The 24,397-nt window shown below is 30.0% G+C and overlaps 4 protein-coding genes across 12 annotated transcripts; 1 reads left to right on the plus strand and 3 right to left on the minus strand.

Moving 5' to 3' along the window:
• Positions 1-2,368: 2,368 nt before the first annotated feature.
• LOC107414094 (uncharacterized) lies at positions 2,369-3,463 on the minus strand. Of its 2 annotated transcripts, none has more exons than XM_060819963.1 (2): positions 3,166-3,463; positions 2,369-2,611 (listed from the first exon to the last, which is right to left on the minus strand). In XM_060819963.1, the coding sequence occupies exons 1-2, from the start codon at positions 3,409-3,411 to the stop codon at positions 2,606-2,608; spliced, it is 252 nt and encodes an 83-aa protein (XP_060675946.1). In that variant the 5' UTR covers positions 3,412-3,463; the 3' UTR covers positions 2,369-2,605. The 2 variants fall into 2 exon arrangements, with proteins under 2 accessions (XP_060675946.1, XP_015877677.2); XM_016022191.4 differs by having other exon boundaries at positions 3,069-3,463.
• Positions 3,464-5,719: 2,256 nt separating this feature from the next.
• Positions 5,720-8,192, minus strand: LOC107414090 (putative pectinesterase 63). The gene is made up of 4 exons (XM_016022188.4): positions 7,619-8,192; positions 7,289-7,495; positions 6,231-6,472; positions 5,720-6,106 (listed from the first exon to the last, which is right to left on the minus strand). The coding sequence occupies exons 1-4, from the start codon at positions 8,129-8,131 to the stop codon at positions 5,947-5,949; spliced, it is 1,122 nt and encodes a 373-aa protein (XP_015877674.2). The 5' UTR covers positions 8,132-8,192; the 3' UTR covers positions 5,720-5,946.
• A 3,093-nt stretch (positions 8,193-11,285) lies between these two features.
• Positions 11,286-14,460, plus strand: LOC107414077 (casein kinase II subunit beta-1). Its single transcript, XM_025072053.3, has 5 exons — positions 11,286-11,854; positions 12,846-13,067; positions 13,300-13,409; positions 13,519-13,684; positions 13,886-14,460. Exons 1-5 carry the CDS (start codon positions 11,740-11,742, stop codon positions 14,014-14,016), a joined length of 744 nt encoding a protein of 247 aa, XP_024927821.3. The 5' UTR covers positions 11,286-11,739; the 3' UTR covers positions 14,017-14,460.
• A 166-nt stretch (positions 14,461-14,626) lies between these two features.
• LOC112491057 (DUF724 domain-containing protein 8) lies at positions 14,627-18,786 on the minus strand. 8 transcript variants are annotated; one of them, XM_060819420.1, is made up of 8 exons: positions 18,348-18,737; positions 17,548-17,657; positions 16,786-17,110; positions 16,074-16,157; positions 15,918-15,994; positions 15,784-15,832; positions 15,464-15,634; positions 14,627-15,380 (listed from the first exon to the last, which is right to left on the minus strand). In XM_060819420.1, exons 5-8 carry the CDS (start codon positions 15,927-15,929, stop codon positions 15,025-15,027), a joined length of 588 nt encoding a protein of 195 aa, XP_060675403.1. In that variant the 5' UTR covers positions 15,930-15,994; positions 16,074-16,157; positions 16,786-17,110; positions 17,548-17,657; positions 18,348-18,737; the 3' UTR covers positions 14,627-15,024. The 8 variants fall into 8 exon arrangements, 7 of the variants coding, with proteins under 7 accessions (XP_060675403.1, XP_060675402.1, XP_060675401.1 ...); XM_060819419.1 differs by having other exon boundaries at positions 17,548-17,660; XM_060819418.1 differs by having other exon boundaries at positions 17,548-17,710.
• Positions 18,787-24,397: the final 5,611 nt, after the last annotated feature.

Genomic DNA, 24,397 nt, shown 5'->3' on the forward strand with positions numbered 1-24,397 from the left:
TTTTATCAATAATAGTTTATTTATGATCGTTACCACTTATTATAAATTAAATTGATTAAGAGAAATATAATATCTATTCAATATTTTTATAATTTTTATAATCAATTTGATAATTGATTGTTTAAATAAGCTAATGCTAAAGTTTTAACAAAATATTTTATTTTTTAAAATAATTTTTCATCATATTTTGTGAATTTTTATAAACATTCGATATTTTAAAATATTTTCATGAAAATTTTTATATTTTAAATTTTTGATATTTCCACCGATATAGAAATTTTAAACCTTGGATGTAATACATTCTCTTTTCACGTTGAGCCTTGTTGTACTTGCGTGTATATATATATATATATATATATGTACATATATTATAAATATTTGCAAAAAATAACTTGGTTTATAATGAAATTATTTTCTAATAATAAATATTTGATAAATAGTTTCAAAAATCATTTTGATTTTTAACTGAAACTATAAATTTCTTTCATATGCAATATACCTGGCTATAGAATCTCCTGTAATTAAAATAACTTAATTATAGAGAATCAAATGAACATAAATTTTGTAATGATAAGATTAAATCATTTCGATTTTACAACGAAAAACATATAAATTTAAATCCATTTTGATTTTATAAAGAAAAACACATATGTTACATTATTATGTATTCAATGTTCCAAATTAACAAGTTGATTGTGTCAATTAATAATTGTTATATAAGTAACATTTTTTTGACAGTATTCCATTTTTTTAATTTTTCCAACATCTATTTTGACAGGGAATGTGGAGTAGTTAAGAATATGAATGCATGAAAAGGCGCAACGAGAGGGACATTTTCTATGAAGGAAAATGGGGACTAGTCAATTGTCAATATTGAGTTATATGGGCTTAATTTGTGAAAGGAGAGAAGAAAGAGGTGAAGTATGAATAAATCTTTTCTACAGAAGTCAGAAGCGGTTGGCAAATTGTTTACGCCACAAATACATAGAAACTTCTAATTTTTAATATTCCATGGTTCTGTGGACTACACAGCTGTGTTGAAGGGTTTTTATCCTTTCTAATTGTTCATATATGAAGTAGTTTACATGTTTTAATAATATAAAAATAATAATATTTATAATAATCTTAATATGTATGTTACTTATCTGGACGAAATAAAAATGAAATAAAATTAATTAATGACGTGAAATATAGTTTACAAGGTAATTAATTAATCCCAGATTGCATAAATAATCATCTGCAATCTTTTGTATATATCTTCATTTCTCTTTTCTTTTTTTTTCTTTTTTTCCTTATATATATATATTAAGAAAATTAAGTCTGATCTAAGCCATTTCCGCATTCCAAACAATATCCCCAAGTGTTTATCGGATGTGTGGATACGTGATTACTTCAATTTTACTCAATTTTCATATGACATAGTAATAGACAGTCATATCGGGTTTTAAATTTCCCTTATCAAAAAAAGGAAAAAAAAAAAAAAACTCTTAATTTCTTTTCTTGCTTATCCTATCCTATATATAATGTTGTTTTCCCGCGTAGTTTGCACGTCAACTAATTTTATTCATCCAAAAATAATAATAATCATTTATAATAATTTTTTTCATAATTCAATGTGGGTCAATAGCTTATTAATTGAGTATTTAATGATAATAATTAATTAATTTTAATAAACTAATTTTATTTGCAAAAAGGGCTTAAAAAAAAAAAACTTGTAGTATTATAATTTTAGTAATTAATTGCAATTCTCCGTAAAGCTTCCTCGATCGAGCCACTTGGAATGGGACAGCCAGAAAAGCACAGCTTAGTTAGGTCCATTGCTTCCATGGATTCAAGTTACCCTACTAGCATAAATAAATAAATAAATAAGGCTAGTTTCTGTTGTATCGAGTGGGAGAAAATCTTTCATCAATGATTTTGTTTAAATTTTATCTAAAATTGATCTTCAACGAGAAAAGACAGATGCGGATCCTCTGTCCTCCCAATGAAGATTATTGAGATATTGCCTGTTCACCTTATCTTTTTACTATTATTCTTCATTGTTCTTTCTTTTTTATGCTTTTTTTTAAAAAAAAAAAAAGAAAAAAAAAAAGGAGAAATTTAATTTTCTTTGTTTTAAAAAGTATGCCAAAAATACTTTTTTTTTTTTTTAATCGATTCAAGTAAGATGATTGATTGAGATTTGAGAGTGTATATGCGGTTTTGGGTAGTCTAATAAGAGCAACAACGTGCGTCTTGATCAAAAAATTAAGTAACTGAGACGGGACGTATGCATATATAATTGAGACAGGCAAGATATAAGATGACTAATTTAATGGGAAAAGTAAATTTTTGTTGATTTTTTTTTTTTTTGGGTGAATAATGGGAAAAGCAATTTATATCATAACAATAAAGTTTTACATGATCTGATTGATTTCTTAATGGAAGGTTCCAACACGAACAGGCGCACAAATAAAAACACAGTGTCTTAAGCCAAAACAGCAAAGACAGACATGATCATTTATTTAACGATTAATTTAAGCACACATATTCTTCCTGTGTGGTATAGCTATAGCTTGCTAGGTCCATCCATGTTATTCCGGGAAATGTTTTGGTCAAGGAGTAGTCACACCTGCGAAGATAAAGAAACTTGTCCAGTCAAAATATACATATATATATATATATATATATATATTATAGAGGTGGCAACAAAGAATAGAAGAATTAATCATGGCCGCTCATGGTATCTAAAGTCGTACGTCCTCGTACAAGTCAAATATGAAGTCAATTTGGTGTATTTGTGTGTCTCTGTGTGTGTGTGTGTGTGTGTGTGTGTGTGTGTATGTGTGAATTACATCAAAGTACAACAGGAATGGGAAATATGCTTAAATATTCGTTTTGAACGGACATAAAATGTAATAGTACTTCTGCTATTCAATAGACGTAACAAGTCCAAAAAATCATTAAAAACTATTACGACAAGTTGGAAAAACAAAACTAAATAAATAAATAAATAAGTGCTAAAAATTATGATCTAAACCAGAGCTCAAAATCAAACAAATTTTGGATAAAAAGAAAAAAATACTCACTGCCGCATTTGAAGTGGTGAGGAACAGTACGTCCACATCCTTCAATCTGCGCAATGGTTCTTTGGACATTGATAAGATTAGCAAGCTTTGGGGTTACCAGAGGGCAAACACACTCCACATGAGTAACCCTAACTCGCTGACAACAGCTTGGAGATGGATTACTACCAAATATCACAGCTTTGCATTCTTTCACCAGAAGATCTTTCTCTTGCTTACACTGGCTTGGACTAACATCCCCATTTGCCATTGGAATTCTCATCTCCAAAACACCTACAAACACCACCAATACCACAATCACCTCCATCATCAATTTCAAACCAAATGATCCACCTGCCCTCTTCATTTTTCACCAAGACTTTACTTTTATCTTATTTTCTTACCTTTCTCCTTTTTTTTTTTTTTTTTTCCCTCCTCCTTCTTTCTTCTTTTGCTATCTTAAACTTTAGGCTCTGGCTATACCACTTTATATAGACGGATCGATATCTATGGATAAATGGCAAATAAATGGCGTAATTCATGCTTGATTTATTTATTTATTTACTTTTTCAAAAAAATAAACAAATATAGTTAATAAGTCTTTTAGAATTTAAATAGTCTTGTTTTCCTGAAATTAAAGTTCTATTATATATTCTATCGCCCCAAAAGTCAAGGGGAAGACAAATGCGTATGCAAACGGCTAGCGTTCAGACTTGACTTATATGATGGTTTAACTAGCTATCGAAGTTTCTTTTAAGGGTTCGTTTGGTATAGCTAATAAAAATAGATCTTTAGTTTGTAGAGTTTTGTATAATAGAACTTTTTAAAAAAGAGCTATTATTAAAAAAGTTAATAAGTGTTTGGTTGTAAGTAAAAAAGTCGCATTAAATGTTCAATGAGTTTCCATATAAGCTAAAATAGCTATATTAAATACTTATTAAGTTTCTATATAAGTTAAAAAAAAAAGTTTTTCTAAAAAAGTATAAAATTTGGACTTCTCTAAAACAGCTTTCAAAATGTTGTTTTTTTGTCAATAAGTGTTTGCTGACTTTTATCAAACACTCTTATTTTTTAACAAAAAAAAATTTTGATTTTCAAATAGAGCTTTTGACTCAAAAAAAAGTTCTGCCAAACAGACACTAAATAAAGTTAGTTGGATTTTAATATTTTTAATTTTTAAGATTTTGTAATATAAACTTTTAATTTTTTTAATTAAAAAATTTTAGATTTTTAATTTTTTTAATTTGTTATAAGTTGCTTCCATTTAACTAAGAGGGTTGATATTAAAATGCATCAAAATTTCAAATCAAAACATATTAAAATGTAAAATTTGAAAATTAATTTTAAAAATCTATATTTTAGTAATTTTTTAATTTGAATTTAATATAGTTTATTATTAATTACATAATTTGCACCAACTTAAAAAAAGAAAAAAGAAATCTAAGTGCAAATATTAAAAATAATATTAATATTTTGTATTTTAATTTTTTTTAGTTTGAAAGTTAATACAATTTAATATCAGTTATATAAGACAACTGTTAAATATCATAGTCAAAAATCAAATAAGGTTCAAATTATAACAAATTAAAACATGAAACCTTAATTGTTGAGTTCAAAATTAGAGTGTTAAAATTATAAAACTTTAAAAATTAAGAGTATCAAAATGTAATTATCCTATTAAATTTATAGATTACCCATCAAGTTACCCACAATTTCCTTAGCACCATAGCCTACCTTAAGGAGCAAATTATGGATGATAATTTTAATTTATGACATTTAGTTTTATTTTCATTTTTCAATACTAAAAATCCAATATAGAAAAAATAAATCCTTTAATTATAGCCAATTAAATTGGTACAATATGTATATATCTTGTGGAATTTTCTTTTAAAAAATAAAATTTTTATGATTTTCTTTTTTTGCCCCCACTATTATGCCACATCAAAGTAAGCTACATGTAGGAAAACCAATGTACAACATAAACAAAAATAACTTTATATGCCTGGCTACAGAGTCTCCTGTAATTAAAATAACTTAATTAGGGGGTATCAAATGAACATACATTTATAATTATAAGATTACATCATTTCGATTTTACAACAAAAAACATATAAATTTACATCATGTCCATTTTACAACCAAAAACATATATGTTACATTATTATATATTCAATGCTCCAAATTAACAGGACGATTATGTCAATTAATAATTGTTATATAAGTAACATTTTTTGACAGTTTTGCATTTTTTAAGTTTTCCAACTCCTAGGTTTGACAGGGAATGTGGAATAGTTTAGCATATGAATGCATGAAAAGGCGCAGCTGGAGGGACATTTTCTATGAAGGGAAATGGGGACTAGTCAATTGTCAATATTGATTATATATATATATATATATAGGTTTGTGAAAGGAGAGAAGAAAATGAATAAATCTTTTCTACAGAAGTCAGAAGCGGTTGGCAAATTATTTACGCCACAAATACATAGAATCTTCTAATTTTTAATATTCCATTGTTCTGTGGACTACACAGCCGTGTTGAAGGGTTTTGTCATTTCTAACTGTTCATCTTATATAAAGTAGTTTACTTGTTTTTACAGCACATGGCAGATGAATGATATAAAAATAATAATATTTATAATAATCTGAATATGTATGTTACTTGTCTGGAAAAAATAAAAATGAAATAAAATTAATTAATGAAGTGAAATAGAGTTTACAAGGTAATTAATTAATCCCAGACTGCATAAATAATCATCTGCAATCTTTTGTATATATCTACATTTCTCTTTTACATATAAATTAACCAAACTAAAATGAGAGATAAAATTTCTTAAACTGGCCCACAATGGGCTATAGGAAATCTAGATATATACTTTCCACATGGTGAGTGTATTTAGCAATTTCAGACCTTTGGTGGAGGAAGCAGCCATTTAGAACCCTGAATAAAGCCAAGGGTGATGAATGGGCGAACTTGTGCTTCGGTGAGCTGTTTGGTAAATTTTGCTCTTCCACTTGGATTTGCACCTGGTCCAGAAGACTTGTATTCTCCATAGAAAACAGTCCTGCATAAAATTACAATTTAGTCCCCAAAAATTGAGCAAACAAAACCAAATAATATATATATTTTTTATAATAATTTTTGTTAGTTTAATAAAGAAATGATTTAATTAATAACATATAACATACTGGGCTCGTTCAGGATGGAAGTTATGGCTCCAACCAGCAGGGTTAATAATATTGGCCATGGTGGTATAGGCATAAACAACTCGAGGTCTGGTTTTCCAAGCCCTGCCCAAAAATGTTCCAGTTCCTGTTCCAGTTATTTGGCAATGCACGAATGAATATCCCGTTGGCTCTGATTCTGATTCCCTTGCTTGAGCCGTGATCACCGTCAATCCCGCATCTCCAAGAACATTCAGCTGTGTGTTCTGCATGCATGCAAATTACCAAAAAATAAAAAAAGAATGTTTAAAAGAATTTATTGTTATTATCATTATTATTTTTTATCAGGATTATTTAATTTAAAAGGGAAAGGGAAGGGTGACTCAACCTATACAACCAGGTGCTGAGCCAGGATTTTAAAAACTAGATATACTATCATAATTGATTTAGATCATCCATCAACAATAATAATATAATAACTTAAAACTTTTACTTTTTTTAAGAAAAAAAATTATATAATACTTAAATAACTTAGTTTATGAAAAAAATATATACTATATATATATATATATATATAAGCTTAAATTGTATAAACAAAAGCTTAATAGTATGCAGTCTGAAAAACCAAATTTTAATTAGATAAATAATATGATACAATAAAACGAACAAAAAAATTATGAATTTTTTTTTTTAAAGACTTAGGCATATAATAATAAAAATATGATTTAATTTGAAAACAATCGTAAATAATTTAATAAAATACTTTCAAAAAAATATTATGGATTTTATTTTTCATAGGCATATAATAATATAATAATAAAAACATGGTTTTCAAAATAAACATAATAACACGTGAGATTTTTCTTTAACATTAATTACTTTTTAGCATTAATTATGTATTATATTTACCTAAAAAGGGAAATCACTCATAAATAGAGCAATTCAAGGATTTAGAACATATTTGGCACTTTTGACCTTGATTATATAGAATGTAAACATTCAAAATGTCGAGGCAAAACAAATAAAAGTTAGAAAAATGTTCAAATTAAATGCTAACTATACATGTGAGAACTCAAAATTACCAAATAGAGAGATGTTCCACTTCCAAAAATGAAATCAACAGTGCCTTCAATATAGCAATCTTTGAAGAAATGGTAGCCTCTGTCATCACAGAGTGTATCCTGAAATCCAATCAGTCTGCAATTGTAGAATGCCGCTTTGGTCCCGGAAATTCTCAACGCAACCGCTTGCTCTCCCGGATTCTTTCCATTTGGTCTGGGTGAAGAATTCTGCAAAAATAACCCCAAAAAAAGAAAAAGAAAAAAAATACCATTAGAAAAAGAAAAAAAAATACAAAAAATATATAGAAATATTTTATATATAATTTTGCACGCTTCATCATATATTATTACTTTGACAATAATATTAGCGGCGGTGAAATAGTCGGACTCGACGATTAAACTAGCACTGTCGACGGTTCCGTACTTAGCCGCCGTGCCGGAAAAGGTTAGAGTGGGCATGTTGTTGGGTTGTCCATAGAAAGTAATGAAAGCTTTGGTCCTTTCGATCCTGATTTTCTCCTCGTAAACTCCCGGTCCGATGAAGACGATGATCCGCTTGTCATTGCCGGAGGGAATGCTGCTAACGGCGTCCATTACAGTCTTGAAATCTCCGCTGCCGTCTTTCCTAACCTTGATAATCCTCGGGGTTTTCTCGGCGGCAACAAGTGCAGGGTCGAGGGTGGATGCACGCTCTGCAGCACTTTTAACATTGCTGCTGAACCAGTTTGACAATGCAGCTTTCGATTCCGGTATTGGAGTAGTATCATCTGCATTGATCACTAACGCGGAAAAGCCAAGGATAAGAATAGTAGCATAGAGAAGAAGAGATTGAAAGGCCATGAACGTTGTTGTTTTTTCAACCATATTTTTGTTGGTTTTTGGGTGCTATTTTTTTGGTTTTGTGTTTGATGGTTTACGTATTGTAAAAGGAGAATGCATTTATAAGGAGTTTGGAGAAGAGAAGGAAACACAGAAAAAGAAAAATAAGAGATTTAGAGAAGAACTCGCAAGGTGTAGTTTCTGATTTGAGGTTTGTGTTGCATGGGTGTTCAAAACCATCCTTTTCAAGAAATCTATTGCTTTCTTTTCGTTACTTTCTATCCGCATGTTTTTTTTTTTTTTTTTTTTGGTGGAAAAAAAAATTATTTTTAGAGAAAAGAAAAACAATAATCTAGAATCTAGGAGTTTAGTAATAAGTAATGACCTAGTTCTTTATTTCTCAGATGGGTTCGAAGATAAATAGATAAGATGGAAAATAATAAAAGATATGTAAGTCATTAATGTATAGCTCATTTCTAATATATATCAATATTTGTACAATTAATTTTGTCTAACAATTTATTTATTTATTTATTTTTTGGCTTTTGATATCAGTCTAACACAATTTTGATATATAAGGAATATAGAAATCAAAAGATTCAATAATAATATATATCACAATTCTAATATATATCAATAGAAGAAATAGAACTACAATTATAGAAGAATTCTAATACTTTATTAATCTTATTTTTTCATATTGTTTTATTTACTTATTTTGTACTTGGTCTATCACGATTAAAACTTATACGCTTAGTATTAAAAAATAACCATCCCAAAGATAATCATCCCAATAAATTATAAATTATAAAATATAATAACATAACAATAAATAACATATAATAAAACATAAACAAACACAATCATGTACTAATCAACTTGGAAAGCAAGAAAAAGAAAAAGAAAAGGAAAAAAAAAAAAAAAGAAACTAGATCTAGAGAGAAAAGAAGAGAAAAAGAGACTAATGAAATCTGATCTTTTATTGATTCCGTATCCCAGGAATACAGAGACAAAGCTTTTATAAAAAAAAAAAAATTAATAATAATAATAATAATAACAAAACTGGGCACTTCCAACTTCTAACAAAACTGGTTAGAAATAGCTAACTATAAGTGCCACATAAGCACTTAGTTTCGGTTTATCTTTATTCTTTAACAGTTTTATTATTTTAATTTTTTTGTCAAAAGGAAAATATTAAATTACATGCGTCTAGTTTAGTTTTATGATTAAACATTTTTGGTATTTGGTTTAGTTTATAGTTAAACATTTGTGGTAAATAGCTCACTTTCATGAGTTTTTGAAATTTGTAATCTCTTGCTATAAATGTTTCCTTCGGATGAAATGATGAAATGAAGGCCTTGAAGCCCCTGGCTTCGGGTATCTTATACTTCCAGGTTTTTTTTTTATTTTTTATTTTTTTTATTTTTTTATTTTTTAATTTGAAAGTTTTTGAAGTAATTTAACTGAAAATATGTTGTTAAAGGAAGCAGGATTACTTAAGTTTATATAGCTTGATTAAAACTGAAAAAATAACATAGTGACACTGGCATCCAATCCTAATCCAACAACTATAATTTTAATCATTTACTAAAATACTCTGTGTTTTTGTTTTTAATATATATATATTTTTAATTAGAATGAAGCTCGAAACTATGGACCACGGCTGCTTAATTACTACTGGGTTATATCATGCATCTTCGAAAACAGACAATTTCTGTTTACCAAAATCTCACCAACAAACCACAGTCCACAACAATCAATTGGGAATCTTGAAATCTGTAAAAGAGGCCAAATGAAGCCCACAATCAGGCCCATGATCACAGCAACCAATTATGTCAACCGTATATCCACATATCAAGGCTTATTTTCAGGCTTTCTAATTTATATATATAATATTTTTATTGCTTTTGTTATTTTATTTAAAAGAATCATATGTTCAATGTGTATAATATCAAAGTGGAACTCTCTCTTTTTTTATTTTTTATTTTTTTGCTTTAAAAAGTGGAACTCTCTCTTTTTTTATTTTTTATTTTTTTATTTTTTTGCTTTAAAAAGTGGAACTCTCTCAAGAAAAAGACACATCTTTGTTTTACAATTTCTTGTACTTGTGGTACCTTTCATTCTCCAAAATATTCTTACATCTATGGCGTATCACAATGGATCCATATGACAAACCATAGCCTTTTTGGCAAGGATAAAAAGAACCGGAGTTGACAATAAAATTCAATTTTCTTCAATGTACTAGCCTAATTGTTTCACTCAAAGCGAATATGGGTATGTCCCTTATGTCCTTATTGCACAAGAATTATTTGAGATACAATAATGATACCATTTTACTCATCCAACAATGAATAAGCATGTACAATATAAATTTTTAAATATTGAAAAACCATAAAAGCATGTGTAGCTTTACAAGGATATTTATTAAACTTCTAATTATAAGTAATCTATTACATTATATGGATATGATGTTTTTTTTGGGACAATTTAATAGCAAAACTACTGTATTTACTTTCAAAGTGGCAAAGTTCAAGCCTCAACCTTCAATATTCGAAAAAGAAAAAAAATAAAGAAAAAGCTAACTCAATATAAACAAAATATTAAATAATTACAATATTTATGTATGGGCCAATATTATATGGCTGCTTGTTAAGTACATTATGGCTGTTAGGTTGTTAGGTTATAGGTATATTATGTTCAGCAAATTAAATTATATTTTATAAATATAAAATTGGAGTTTTATAAAATTTTTTAAAAAAAAGCTATACTAATAGAGTAGTTTAATTTTGTAATTAAAATTTTAATTGACTTTTTTTTTTTTTTGAAAGAAGAAATTTAATTGAATTGCTTGATCTTTTTTAAAAAAAAAAATCAAATATCATCCCCTCAAATAAAAATAAATAATATAAAGGACGATATTCATCTTTCTCTTTTATTTAATATAATATGCTTATGTTGATAAAAGAAATAAAAATAAACAATATCTACAACAGACTGTGAAGATTATCATCAAGTAGGAGATAATTTCAATCCTTTAATTTGTAGTTCTGTATATACACATAAAATCAAACCTAAATTAATTTAGTTTACCTTCAAGAAAAACATATATTAATAGACTACGATAAAAAAAAAAAAAAATGAAAAATGAAGTCGCTAAAACTCAAACGTCCAAGCCGATTTCCTTTGGCTTTCAAAAATGAAAAATGAAGTCGCTAAAACTCAAACGTCCAAGCCGATTTCCTTTGGCTTTCTAGATTTATCCAATTCATTAAACTAACTATCAGAGAAAAGGAAATATAATGTATTCCTTTTAAATTTATAGTCATAAATATAATATTTTTAGTTTATTGAAAAAAATATATATCTAACATTTCTGAATATAATTCCTTTAAAAAAAAAAAAAAAGTGCATTATTTCCTTCATTCTTCGCAGATCCAAAAGTGAAGCTTTATTCCAGATTAGGGATTGAAAAATAGCAGAAATTCACATATTTTTGTCTCTCTCTCTCTCTCTCTCTCTATATATATATATATATATGTATATGTAAAATCCCTAATATTCTGCTATAACATTTTTCATCCATTCTTTTGTTATTTTATTATATATATGTATAACACAGATGATATGAATAAGAAGTTAATAATGCATGGTCGATGATGAAGGCAAACCGGGGTGTTTTTAGGTCATTTTCTGAAACAGATTTGAGTTCCAAAGAATTCATGAAAGGTTCATCCTCTACCGCCAAGGACAACAACATTTACTATGAAGGTCACTTTAATTATGTTTTATATGTATATGTATATGTATATTATTATATGTATATCCCATTTCAAATTCTTTCCTAAAAGATGCTAGCCAGTAGTACTGAGATTTTTAGTTCACATATATAATATATTTGAATGTATATGTATATATATATATATATATATGATATCTACGCATGAGTGCTTGTATGTGTTGTTATTTAGGTGTTTATCATCCATGATACTTTTTAGGTATTATTTCTTCAATAGACTGCAGCTAAAAGTTCTGTTAATTAATTAATTAGTTCCTGATTTCCATATCGAAGGTATGAAATATATGCCATAATTGAAGATCCTCCATTGATTTTTTTATTTTTTGGGTTAATAATTTCTAGCTTTGATAACCACATTAATTGCTTACAATATATATTGTTGATTCAATATATGGAATGGATTTCAGGAGATACAAATATCCTGTTAATTTTGAGGTGAGAATTGAAGATACATAAGATATAAACTTAATCCATTTACTGTCAAGTGTATTAAAACTGGGAAGAATTAGTCGATTGCAATATGGGCATTTTCAATCCTATTGCATTTTAATGGTTCAACATATCCTCTTCTCCTAAAAGTTAATTATTCTATCGCAAATTTGCTTTGGATTGATAACTAATTTTGTGTTAATTTATCTCTATTATTCGATCTAAAACTCCATAATTGCCAACAAAATTAGGGAAGTAATGTTACCAAATTAACAATAATCTTGAAACTAATTAATCTAAACTGTCTTCCTCCAAATGTACTAAACAATAATGTCACTTAATCTGTACAAAAAAATTATAGTTTGCCAAAAAAATTATAGTTTGCTATCACAAGGTTACATTCTTTTTGTTGAAGATTAAACATTGACTATACATTTATGCTATTACAAATATATGGACTGATCAGCTTTCGTTTATGTCAAATTGCTAATACATATTTTAACTGTGTACTTTGTTCCTTCCCTCCAATTGCAGACGAATCAGAAACCAGTAGTGAAGAAGATTCAGATGTAAGCTGTTTTGATGAAGAGGATGTATCTTGGATATCATGGTTCTGTAGTCAAAAGGGAAATGAATTCTTTTGTGAAGTGGATGATGACTACATCCTGGATGATTTCAATCTTTCTGGGTTAAACAACATTGTTTCATACTATGACTATGCATTGGATTTGATTTTGGATGCTGAGTCCTCTCACGGTAATCAAGTCTATCTTCTTAGTCAGATTACAGAACATATAAGATACCTAATACATGAATATATGAGTTAGTCTGAAAATTTGAATTTGGTCTGATAAGGGAAACGTGAAAGAGTTTATTTTCTCTTTTGTGCTACTTCTGTTATAAGAATGCATATATGTTGAAGAAGAAGGTCAATTTCTTCTTCCTGGTTGAAAATGAATAACTTATTTTGATTATATGGGCTCTGCAGATGATACCTTAACCTATGAACAGAACAATATGGTAGAATCCGACGCAGAGTTGCTGTACGGCCTTATTCATGTTCGATATATTTCAACTAGCAAAGGGATGTCTGCAATGGTGAGATACGCTTTGCATTTCCCATCTTCCAACATTGTCTTGAAATCTCTGCTTTCTATTATAATTAACATCAATTATTTGCTGCTTATATATGTATCATATATTTCAGCTAGAAAAATACAGGAACTATGACTTTGGTAGATGTCCAAGAGTTCACTGCAACAAACAAAGATGCCTCCCAGTTGGTCAGTCAGACATACCAAAGTCAAGCACTGTTAAAATCTACTGTCCAAAATGTGAAGATGTATATGCACCACAATCTAGGCACCAAGACAGTATCCTTGTGTTACAATTTTTCTTAATTTTGCCAAGCTTTTTTCCATGAAATATATACTGCATTTTACCAGCCACACTTGGATACTCTCACTGAGCATAAAGTTAAGATGATGAGTTTGCAACTATTTATTTATTTATTATTATTATTATCATATGTTATCCTGTATTCAATGCAGAAATGTTTCCTTGACTTGTATTAGATGTCGACGGAGCATATTTTGGAACTACATTTCCTCACCTGTTTTTGATGACCTACGAACACCTCCAGCCACAGAAGGCAAATCAGAACTATGTCCCAAGAGTATACGGTTTCAGAATCCGCAAGGAATAATATTAGAGCTAAAAATTGCTACTCTTCTTGATAAAAAAGGAAAGTCTTGAGTTCCAGAATTTTTAACATATATATCCCAAGGATTTCAAGCTCAAGGTTTTGTAGAAACAATTGTTACTAGAGGAGTTTTTTTAATGATCCTAGCATATAATTGGAGTTGCATACCCATTTCTTTCTCTTCAGGGTCTTAGGTTTTGGGGGTTTCTACCTGACTTATCTGTCCTGGTATGTTTATTCTGTCCTTGAGCAAATTCAAAAATAGCATGCAAGCTCCTAGTCCAGAACTAAAATTGAAGCTTTGATTTCTTCATATGGTCATTTTAGTTTTTGAATGTAATTTGTGGTTTGGCTGCCCAATGAACAGAATTGCTGTCTAGAACCACTGCTACTAAACCAGGCAACCTTTACAGCAAAGATGTTTTCCCCTGCAGATGAAAAGCTGAAAAGCTACATAACCTTTTTCTCTTTTCAACTTCTACCTCCATTTGTTTTTCCACTCTCTGTTGCAAAGAGAGGAAAAACAGAAAGTAAAGCAGGATCACAAATAAATAGAGGAAAAGATGTAATAAGAATATTTGAAATATTAAAATGGCAAAAAAACAAGTAATTGATTATTATATTTAGATAACGTAAGTAGCAATCATGATATATATCTCTATAAAGATTCACAAAACCAGTTCAAATGAAGAGCTATGAAGCCAAAAATATATATATTGCAAATTCCATGGTCTGTCACCAAGAAGCCTCAAAAATACAAAACTAATTACATAATATTCAAAATCGACGGAGAACAAGGAAATTTTGCTTCATTCTTAGTATGTCTTTGATAATAACAGAATCTGCTGATTGCAACATATCTATCTCAGTGCTAATGGCCACAATCTTAGTAATTAGCCTTGCCTTTTTCTCTTACAACTTCATCTCTTGGGAAGCTCACCAACTTCTTCATTAGTTTTGTACTTCTCATTAGTGGACTCAATGATCTTAGTTTTGACCACTTCTGAGTCATCATGAAGTTGTCTTAACTTGAACTTGCTGCAGCTCAGTCAAGTGACCTCGCAATGCCTCAACATTGAATCCCACGATTTCCATTTCAACAAGTGTTTCAGTAGCGTAATTGAAGAATTCCCCAGGAGCACCTATTTCCAACTTTCTAATCATCTCAACCAAAGAAACAAAGGCTAACATATTGCCAACAGCTAATCCTTCCCGATATACCTCTTTCGACTTCACTGAAGGCTGAAAATTGGGATTCTGAGGCAATTTTCTGAATTCTTCCATTGATTCAATTCGTTGCCAAACTGAAAATGTTTTCACGAAAGCCAATGACAGACTGTTGTTTTGCTCAATGTCACCTGTGGAACCTATTTCATTAAATTCACAACTGAAATGTTTAAGTTTTAAAGAATAATTACTCATAATCAAATATATTACAGCAACAACTTACCTGAGTCATTGACATTTTCCATAGAATGAATTTCATTGATAGGCACCGACAAAGGTTGATAATCAGAAACACCATTGCTAGATATTCCATCCACAGCCATCATAACTTCTTCTGGCAAGCAATCTGTTGCAGTGACTAGAGCTGTTCCATCTCTCAATACATCTTCAGAGCCTACAAAAATTAAGATAGACTAAGAGCATCATCAGATTTATCATCTACAACACCTTCAGCTCCATGCAGTTGCTCGCTTACAAAATTGACAAATATTTGTTTGCCTAGTTTTGGTTTTAACTTATTATATAGCAGTGAGCTCTCCATACCTGGAACTCCCACAGTCATTTCAGATATATCAGTTCGACAATTTCCAACCTACAAAGTTGACAGAGATTAGTTTCCCAAAAGTGTTTTATTTTATAACAAGAGCAATAAGACCTCCCATAGCAGAAACTTTGACCTGTGAAGTCATAGGCAATTCAACTTTATTGGTAATGCAATCCACAGCAACAACGCCGGCTCCATTTTGTTGCTCACCTACAAATGTTGACACAAAGTACTAATGTAAAAACAAATTACCAGCTAACAATAGTTGGTAACTTTGCTTAGTACATACCTACTGATGTAGCTTGCCCATTTGCAATAGTAATTTATCTTCGTCTCCCTTTCCTTGTTCTTCATTACTTACTCCAACATCATTCTGTATGATCATCTCAAACATGAATAAAGGACATATTGTAATTAGCAATATTCTGAGGAACAGATAAACATAGAGGAATCTTAATACACAATAACAAAGAGGGATCACAGGATTCAACAGCATCTCTATCTAGGCTAAAGGTAGAATTGTGAACTTAGTTGGAGGGTTATAAGCATGAGCAAAAATAAAGTTTGACACTCCCCAAAAATTTAATTTTAAATGGTAGTGTAAACAATGATTGTTTCCTAGAGTCTTGGATATGCATTATGTTAGTCCTTCCAACAAGTTTATATAGCACTACAAATGTTAGTTTGTAATCTGTGCCTGAAAGATATAATCCATGTGGCAAAGACATAGGTAGATACAAAATCTCATACTGATTGCAGCAGATCCAAAATGGACAGTGTTCTATCAAAAGCTACCAAATAATATGTACTGTCATGGTAACGGTAGTTGACAGATTCTTAGACTGAACGCATCTGCTCAAACCTCTCTTCCAAAGGCTCTATTTCCTTTAATTTTATGTCATACTAGGGTTCTTTTTCTCTGTTGTACAATTACAATATCATCCAAGTCTCACTCGATTATTCAAATGATTATATAGAACTCATAAAAGCTTTAGATGTACCTCATTAGGAAGCAAAGAAGACTCTTCAGCATCTGAGACAGTTAATGCCTCGGTGTTTGACACTAAAATGCCAGAGTAGTTTTCTTCTATTACCAGTTAAAATTTAACGATATTTTTAGATTATTTAAAAAAATACTGCATAAATCCTACATGACACTGCCTTTTACTAATCATTCCACATTTTTAGATTGAGATTTTGGTGACATAACCCTCCTTTTAAATGTCCTAGTCGATATGCCTAGAAATTCAGATCTTGGCATTAGCAGTCTTCCCCTCTTTTCTTGAGATACAGATGGTAGCTTTCCTACTGTTCCAGCTTCTTGTTCTAGGAGGAAGAACATTAATTTTAGTAGAAACACAAGGTTATGGAATAAACATAAGAATAAGAGCAAGTAGTGAACAAATTCTAGTAAAAACACAAGGTTATGGAATAAACATGAGAATAAGAGCAAGTATTGAACTTTGCTCCCAAACTAAAAATTTCAATTGAATTGTTCATTCACGAAACATGTGAAACATAAAATCAGATCATGACTCAGTAGGTTTACCAAAAAGAATAGTTATTGGAAGGTTGAGTACCAACAGATTGTATTTATTAATAACATGATCATCTCTATTTGACCCTTCTTAATCAAACTCTGCCAAAATTAAGTTGTCTAAATCTAGTTTTAACTTCTTGAAAGGATTCAATTTTAGCTCTATCAATAAATGTCACTTCACTTCCCTTTTTAAGTAAGATAATTCATCAACCAAAGGACTCACCTGCTCCTTTTGATAGTCTCCTTTGTTGGTGGAACAAGATGTTTCTTCTTCCTTGTTTTCCATTCTAGCACCTGAACTTCCATTGTGTAGCTACCATGGAGTTTTTGATGCTGCTGCATGCATGCAGATACTGCAGTTTACAATCTGGACCGAATATCACATTCTGAAGCAAAAAGATACTATATAAGCCACCCTTAACCCATTTGAATCTACATTATCAACTTTGGCAATTTAAGCTGATGTAGATCACAAGGATTTCTGAGTTAAGCACATCTCAATGAGATTATTTAAAAAAAAGAAAAAAAGAAAAAGAGAATTAACTTTATTGATGATGAAGACTTGTGGATGATAAACTGATATTTTTCTGTATGGTAACCAAAGATGTTATGCATCAAATGTGTTGCACTCTAGATCTGCTATTAAAAATTCAACTGCAGTAAACTTGTGTGAACCAAAATCACCATTTAAGTAAATTACCTGATTTACACATAGAGGTTTTTCATGCATCAGTAACACTTATTTACAATTACCCAAAAAAAAAAAAATAGAGTTAATTTTCCCTATTATATAAAACAAACAGGTGCCACATCTTTCTACATCTCCCAGTCAGCAACATAAAAAATCTATATGGATGGCAACATGGGACATTACAAAATAAGAATGCAAAACACCCCATTATAAATTATTAAAAAAAAAAAAAAGGAAAAAAAAAAAAAGGAAAGAAAGAAAGAGGAGGCATTCCGACAAAACACTCTCTTCTTTCTAACCCTCAAACAAAGTAAAGAAGGAAGTACATTTACCATTGATTTTGTATTTTATTGTCCATTGTGTGGTCTCAGTTCTGACTGATTGAATTCCTTCACCTTCTTTCCACGCATAAAATTGACAATATAACTTCCACCTGTAAGAACTTTGGTAATCACTCCAACCCACCAACGCATACCATGAAATGCATTCACCTTTTCAAATAAATCAAATTTCACTTCCGCTTGTGGAGGATGAGGTCGAATTTGGTGGGGCTGTAGAGATATCTACGAAGACCTTCTCCCTCAGTTTTTGAAAGAAAAAAAGAAGCAAAGAAAATGCAAGAAAATGAAAGAAAACGAAGGAAAACACAAGGAGAAAGAGAGAGAGTATTTAGGGAAAAGTGCCTGTTTGTGTCATCAAGAATTGTACAATTACAAGCTTTTTCAAAACCTTTTACAGTGCTTTATATATATCAGAACTCTAAAACAACACTTTCCCTTACCCAACTATCACGTGGACAAAACTAACTAATACAACAAACTAAAATGAGCTAGCTGTAACTACTTCAATTGGTATTCCATGATGCCAAGATAGTTCTGACGTGGCAGCCTGTTAAAGTCTTCAATAGTTTTGAAGTTCTTAGACTGCACCAAGAAATAGTTCGGACGTACTCCAAGAAAAATTGCAGTTGACCAAACCATGCAGGGAAGTTCATTATCAAGATTCACTTCTATTGCTTCCCCTGGGCTGAAAGGTGAAGATCCTATTGTTCTCTTTATAGAATTATTGGAAAAGAAAAGTTATGGTGGAGAAGAAGAAGTAATGTTTAAATAAAAATATTTCACATAGTGATGAGTAAAGGAAACCAGAGTTATATATATGTAGACATGTGACTATGCGGTTGCATATGTAATAAAGATATTAAAAAAATAAATAAACATAATTCTTTAAAAAAGGAACACAAAATTATTGATTTTACAGCTAATTAAATATGTTCCATTTTGAGGGCCATAAAGTCTTGAACCTATCATGATTGTGAATAAAATGGTCATCCAAAAATATGTGATTGTATGTGTAGGTGACAGATAGATACCAACAACGTCCATACCTTGCTTGGGTAGGAGGATATAATTGGGCATAGATATTATATGGCACTTAAACACTTCATTTTTGAACTAGAAAAACATTGCATTTCGCTTATTACAGAAAGCAAAAATAAGAAACTGTATTCTTAGGCATTTTCTCTAGTATATACAGTATGATAAACCAACTACGTACTCTTGAAAATTTTTAGTTTTAGTCAAATCTTAAGCCTGCTTTAAATCTCAACCAAGTTATACCTATGATCATATATGTCATGACTTTACAATACTTCCACCAAGATACCAACATTAGTTACTGCAACCAACTAAAGTCAATTTTTATCAGCATTTCTCATCTAATTTCTACATCTTCACTTGCCCATGTTACAGGGGAATACGGCAAAGAAAATATTGTCTTTTTGAGGCAGCAAATTGTAGCTTCCCAAAGAACTCGTAATACCCTTTTCCACAAATAGTGAAAGTTCGAAATGGCAGACCAGCCATCGTATATACATGCACAACCATTTCCATGTTGGGGGGTTTCTATCGCTTTGTCACGTTATCTGGGTATGCGGAAATGCATTGAACTTGCTGGGTGGTCCCTTTTGGAAAACGATTTTCGCTTTTTACACATTTAATAAATATTAAATAAAACGAATCACAATTTTTTATTTATTTTTTATTTGTTTATTTTTACTTTTTTTTTTTTTTGGTATTTTGGTTGATGTATATTATTTTAGTTTGTAGAAAACAAATTAATGAAATATCAGTTTCCCAAGAAAAAAATAAATTTTCTTTGGCGGCATTCCAAAAGGTTTTTGTGGATGCAAAGACCAAAACGTAACAATTTCATTGTGTTTAAGGTTAAGCACGCTTTTTCTTTCAAAAAAAAACTTAATAATAATAATAATTAAGAGTATAAATAAATCAATAAAAGAGTTTCTTTTTTTTTTTTGACTTTTTTTGGTTGAATAAATAAAAAAGTTTAAAGAGAACAATACCAAAAAAAAAAAAAAAAAGTGTATGTAAGTTTAAAATTATGAATATAAATAAGCCGAATCAAGTCAAGTATTAACATTTTTAAACTCAGCTCATATGATTTTATAAATAATCAAATTTGGTTCAAGTTTACAAAATTTTAAATTAATTTACTCAAGTTCAATTTGATTATTCATGAAAAGTTCAAATTTAGTTCAGTTAAACTTTTTACAAAATAAAAGCTTAAAATTTTAAATATTTTTTTAAATAAATTTTTTAATATAAATTATTAATAAAGTCCATTTATTCTATTAATTTTATTATTAGATTATTTATTTTAAAAGTTATAAATTTAAAATATAAAAAATATTGTTTATACATTATAAGCATTCAATGTGTTTAAATTCATAATATTTTTATTCATAAACATATAAACTAACAAATTCGATTTACTCACAAATCATTCAAAAGCTTAAATTATTATTTAATTTCGATTCATGAGTTTCATTTTGTTCAAACGTAACTTGTTTTCTTTATGAATCAAATTCAAATGAGCTAAAATCAATTCAAACTCAAGCTACTTAAGAGCTACTCAAGTCTATTTATAATAATATTTAAATTTTTTATTATATTTCCCACTAAATTAAAATTAAGCATCATATTTTTCACTTATGAGTCGGACCATGTTTATATATGGAAATAATTTATATATTGAAAAAATTCTTCTAAAACAACTCAATTAAAACATTGTCATATTATGTCACAATGTTTTTTATTATATACACAATTATGAATTGTTAAAAACATATTCTCAATTTATGTTATTAAATGAATCACACTTTTAATATTTGCCACATCTTCACAATTTTCAACAAAGAGGTGGGAATGTTTACTGCATATCAATAAAAATTAGGACTGGATCCCAATTATATATATATATATATATATATATTTTATACATGTAATTCCATCTATTGCTATGTAAAGTCAACATATTTTAACAGCAGATGAACTAGACCTAAAAAAGTCAAACTAAATTGAAAGACTCGTTTTCCCTGAGGTGCCAGCTTTACCTGCATCTTGATCCTGCCAGGAACCTTGCCATTGCTTATCATACAACGAAGCTTCAATTTCTGGAAAATATTTCTTCCAATTTGGCAGACTAACATTCATTTGTAACTAATAGTTTTAGAGATTGTCCATATATACATATATATATATATATATCAGAAAATCATGGTGGATATTAGGAGTTAAATGGAAAACAAAGTTACTGACAGTGTGTAATACCATTTATTGGTGAAATAATGGAAATATCAAATATATACATAAAATAAAGAAAAAATCAACAACAACAAAGTGTTCAAAACTTCAACAATAACGCAACAAAGTTCAACAATAATGCTACCTAAAAGACAAGAAAAATAATGATTGCTACTTGGCTAAAAGTATCCAACAACAATGCTATAAAGCTTAAGAACAGCTTAAAAACTCTTGTAGTGCAATTTAGACTATCATTTTTTTCAATCACTTTCGTACAATTAAAGCTAACAACATCTAAAATATGGATGGAACATACCTATATGTAAGTCATATGACATTAGATAAAGGGTACGATTGTACAGGAGCTACAAAACAAATAAAATATAGTGTGCTTTGTCTAAAATATAGCAATAGATATTATGAGTTTCAATTAGTTACAATTTTATTCATTTTTGTCCCTAATTTTTTTCCCCAACTCACCTTTTTATTATAAGGCATGGGACTTGCACATGGGGCCTATTTCATTTATATTTTGTATTGAAAACTAATTCAATACAAAACTCATTCACAACAGCAAGAAAAGAAAGAAACACATAGAAAACACACAAGATTTTAATGAGGTATGGTCTAAAAGAGACCTACATCCTCGGTAAACTCCATCCAAAGAGTTCTTGCACTATGAACAATGAACAGTGATCAATATAGTAGCTTCTCTTCCTCTGTGATGGTTATTTATACCTTGAAAACCAACCCTGAAACCCCTTTTACAACCTCTCACTTTCTCACAAAACCACTCACCCAGAATGGCCTAATCACTCTAGAGAAAGAGATGATAAACTCAGAGAAAAGAGGAATTTACAACCAACAAAGAAAGAAGAACAAGAAGCTGAAAGATGCCTTTTATCAAGAGCTTAATCGAAGCTGTTATCCTTTTCTGTTTCTGCAGTTTTATAGCCAAAACAGAAAACTAACTTGCTGACTCATCATAACCACCTTCTTAAGTGCAGCGGCACCATTTCACAATTGAAGATATAGGAAACGTTGACTTTTGACCTTCTCTCAATTGAATCACAGCTAACATACTCCACCTTGATTCAAGTGAGAGGGAAAATTGTGCAAGATTCCTTGGACTTCTCAGTTCACTGATTTTAACCTCTTAGCTAGGTTCAACTCTTAGCAAACTTTTGTAAGTTTCAAGTTTGCTAACTGGAAGAACTTTGGTTCCCATATCTACTGGATTATATGCTGTTGCAACCTTCTCCAAACTAATAACTCCTTCATTCACAACATCCCTTGTGAAATGGTACTTCACTTCAACATGCTTTGTTTGATCATGATAAACCATATTTTTACACAAATGAATTGAGCTTTGACTGTCTGAATATACAGTAACTTCACCCTCCAAAAGCTTCAATTCTTGCAGCAAACCTTTTAACCATAAAGCCTCTTTCATAGCTTCTGCAGTAGCAATATATTCAGCTTCGGTTGATGATAATGCCACTCTTAACTGTAGCCTAGACTTCCAGCTGATACAATTATTGCAAAGTGTAAATACATAAGAACTAGTTGACCTTCTTCTATCTCTGTCACCCGCATAATCAGAGTCTACATATCCTTTAAGAACCACACCTTCTTTACAATGACTAAACATTAAGCCAACATGACAAGTCCCCTTAAAGTATTTTAGAAGCCATTGAAGAGCCTCCTAATGTTTTCTTCCAGGATTTGCCATATATCTACTAAGAACACTGATTCTATGAGCTAGATCAGGCCTTATACAGATCATAACATACATGATCGACCCTATTGCACTTGCATAAGGCACATTACTCATGTCTTTTTCTTCTTGTTCGGTTTGAGGACACAAACTGGCAGATAGCTTGAAATGATTCCCAAGTGGTACATTTGTTGAATTTGCAGCACTTATTGAAAACTTAGACAATATTTTCTGAATATAACTTTTCTGATTCAAGAAAAGTTGATCCTTCAATCTGTCCCTTTCAATATTCATGCCTAAAATTTTCTTTGCTGGTCCAAGCTCCTTCATATCAAATTCAGCCTTCAACTCATCCTTTATGTCCTTGATATTCTTCATATTTTGACCAATCAATAGCATATCATCTACATATAAGAGTAAGTAGACTAATTCATGATAGTTTTCACCTTTACAATATAGACAACTATCATAGCTGCTCCTCTTAAAACCAACTTTTAACACATAAATGTCAAATCTCCTATACCATTGTCGAGGAGATTGCTTCAAACCATATAACGACCTCTTCAGCAAGCAAACCATCTCCTTGTTTGAGTTTGAGACCTCAAAACCTTCAGATTGCTTCATATATATAACCTTATCAAGCTCACCATGTAAAAACACTGTTTTCACATCACGTTGTTCTAGCTCCCAGTTGAAATGAGAAACTAATGACAAAATCATCCTAATAGTTGTATATTTCACTATAGGTGAGAAAATTTCAGTATAATCCATCCCTTGTACCTATGTGAATCCTTTGGCAACTAATCTTGCCTTAAATCTGACTGGATCAGCACTTGATATCCTCTCTTTCACTCTAAAAATTCATTTGCAGTCAACTACCTTCTGAGTTGCAGGTTTTGGAACCAACACCCACATCTTATTCTTGTGTAATGACTCCAATTCTTCTAACATAGCCTTATACCACAATCTGGAATGCTTACTCTTCATAGCTTCAGAATAGGACTTAGGTTCCTCATCAGTAAGTTCCTGAAAACATACTACAGCAAACATAGTGGAGTTAGAA

This window comes from Ziziphus jujuba, chromosome 8 (assembly GCF_031755915.1).
Source record: "Ziziphus jujuba cultivar Dongzao chromosome 8, ASM3175591v1".
NCBI lineage: Eukaryota > Viridiplantae > Streptophyta > Magnoliopsida > Rosales > Rhamnaceae > Ziziphus > Ziziphus jujuba.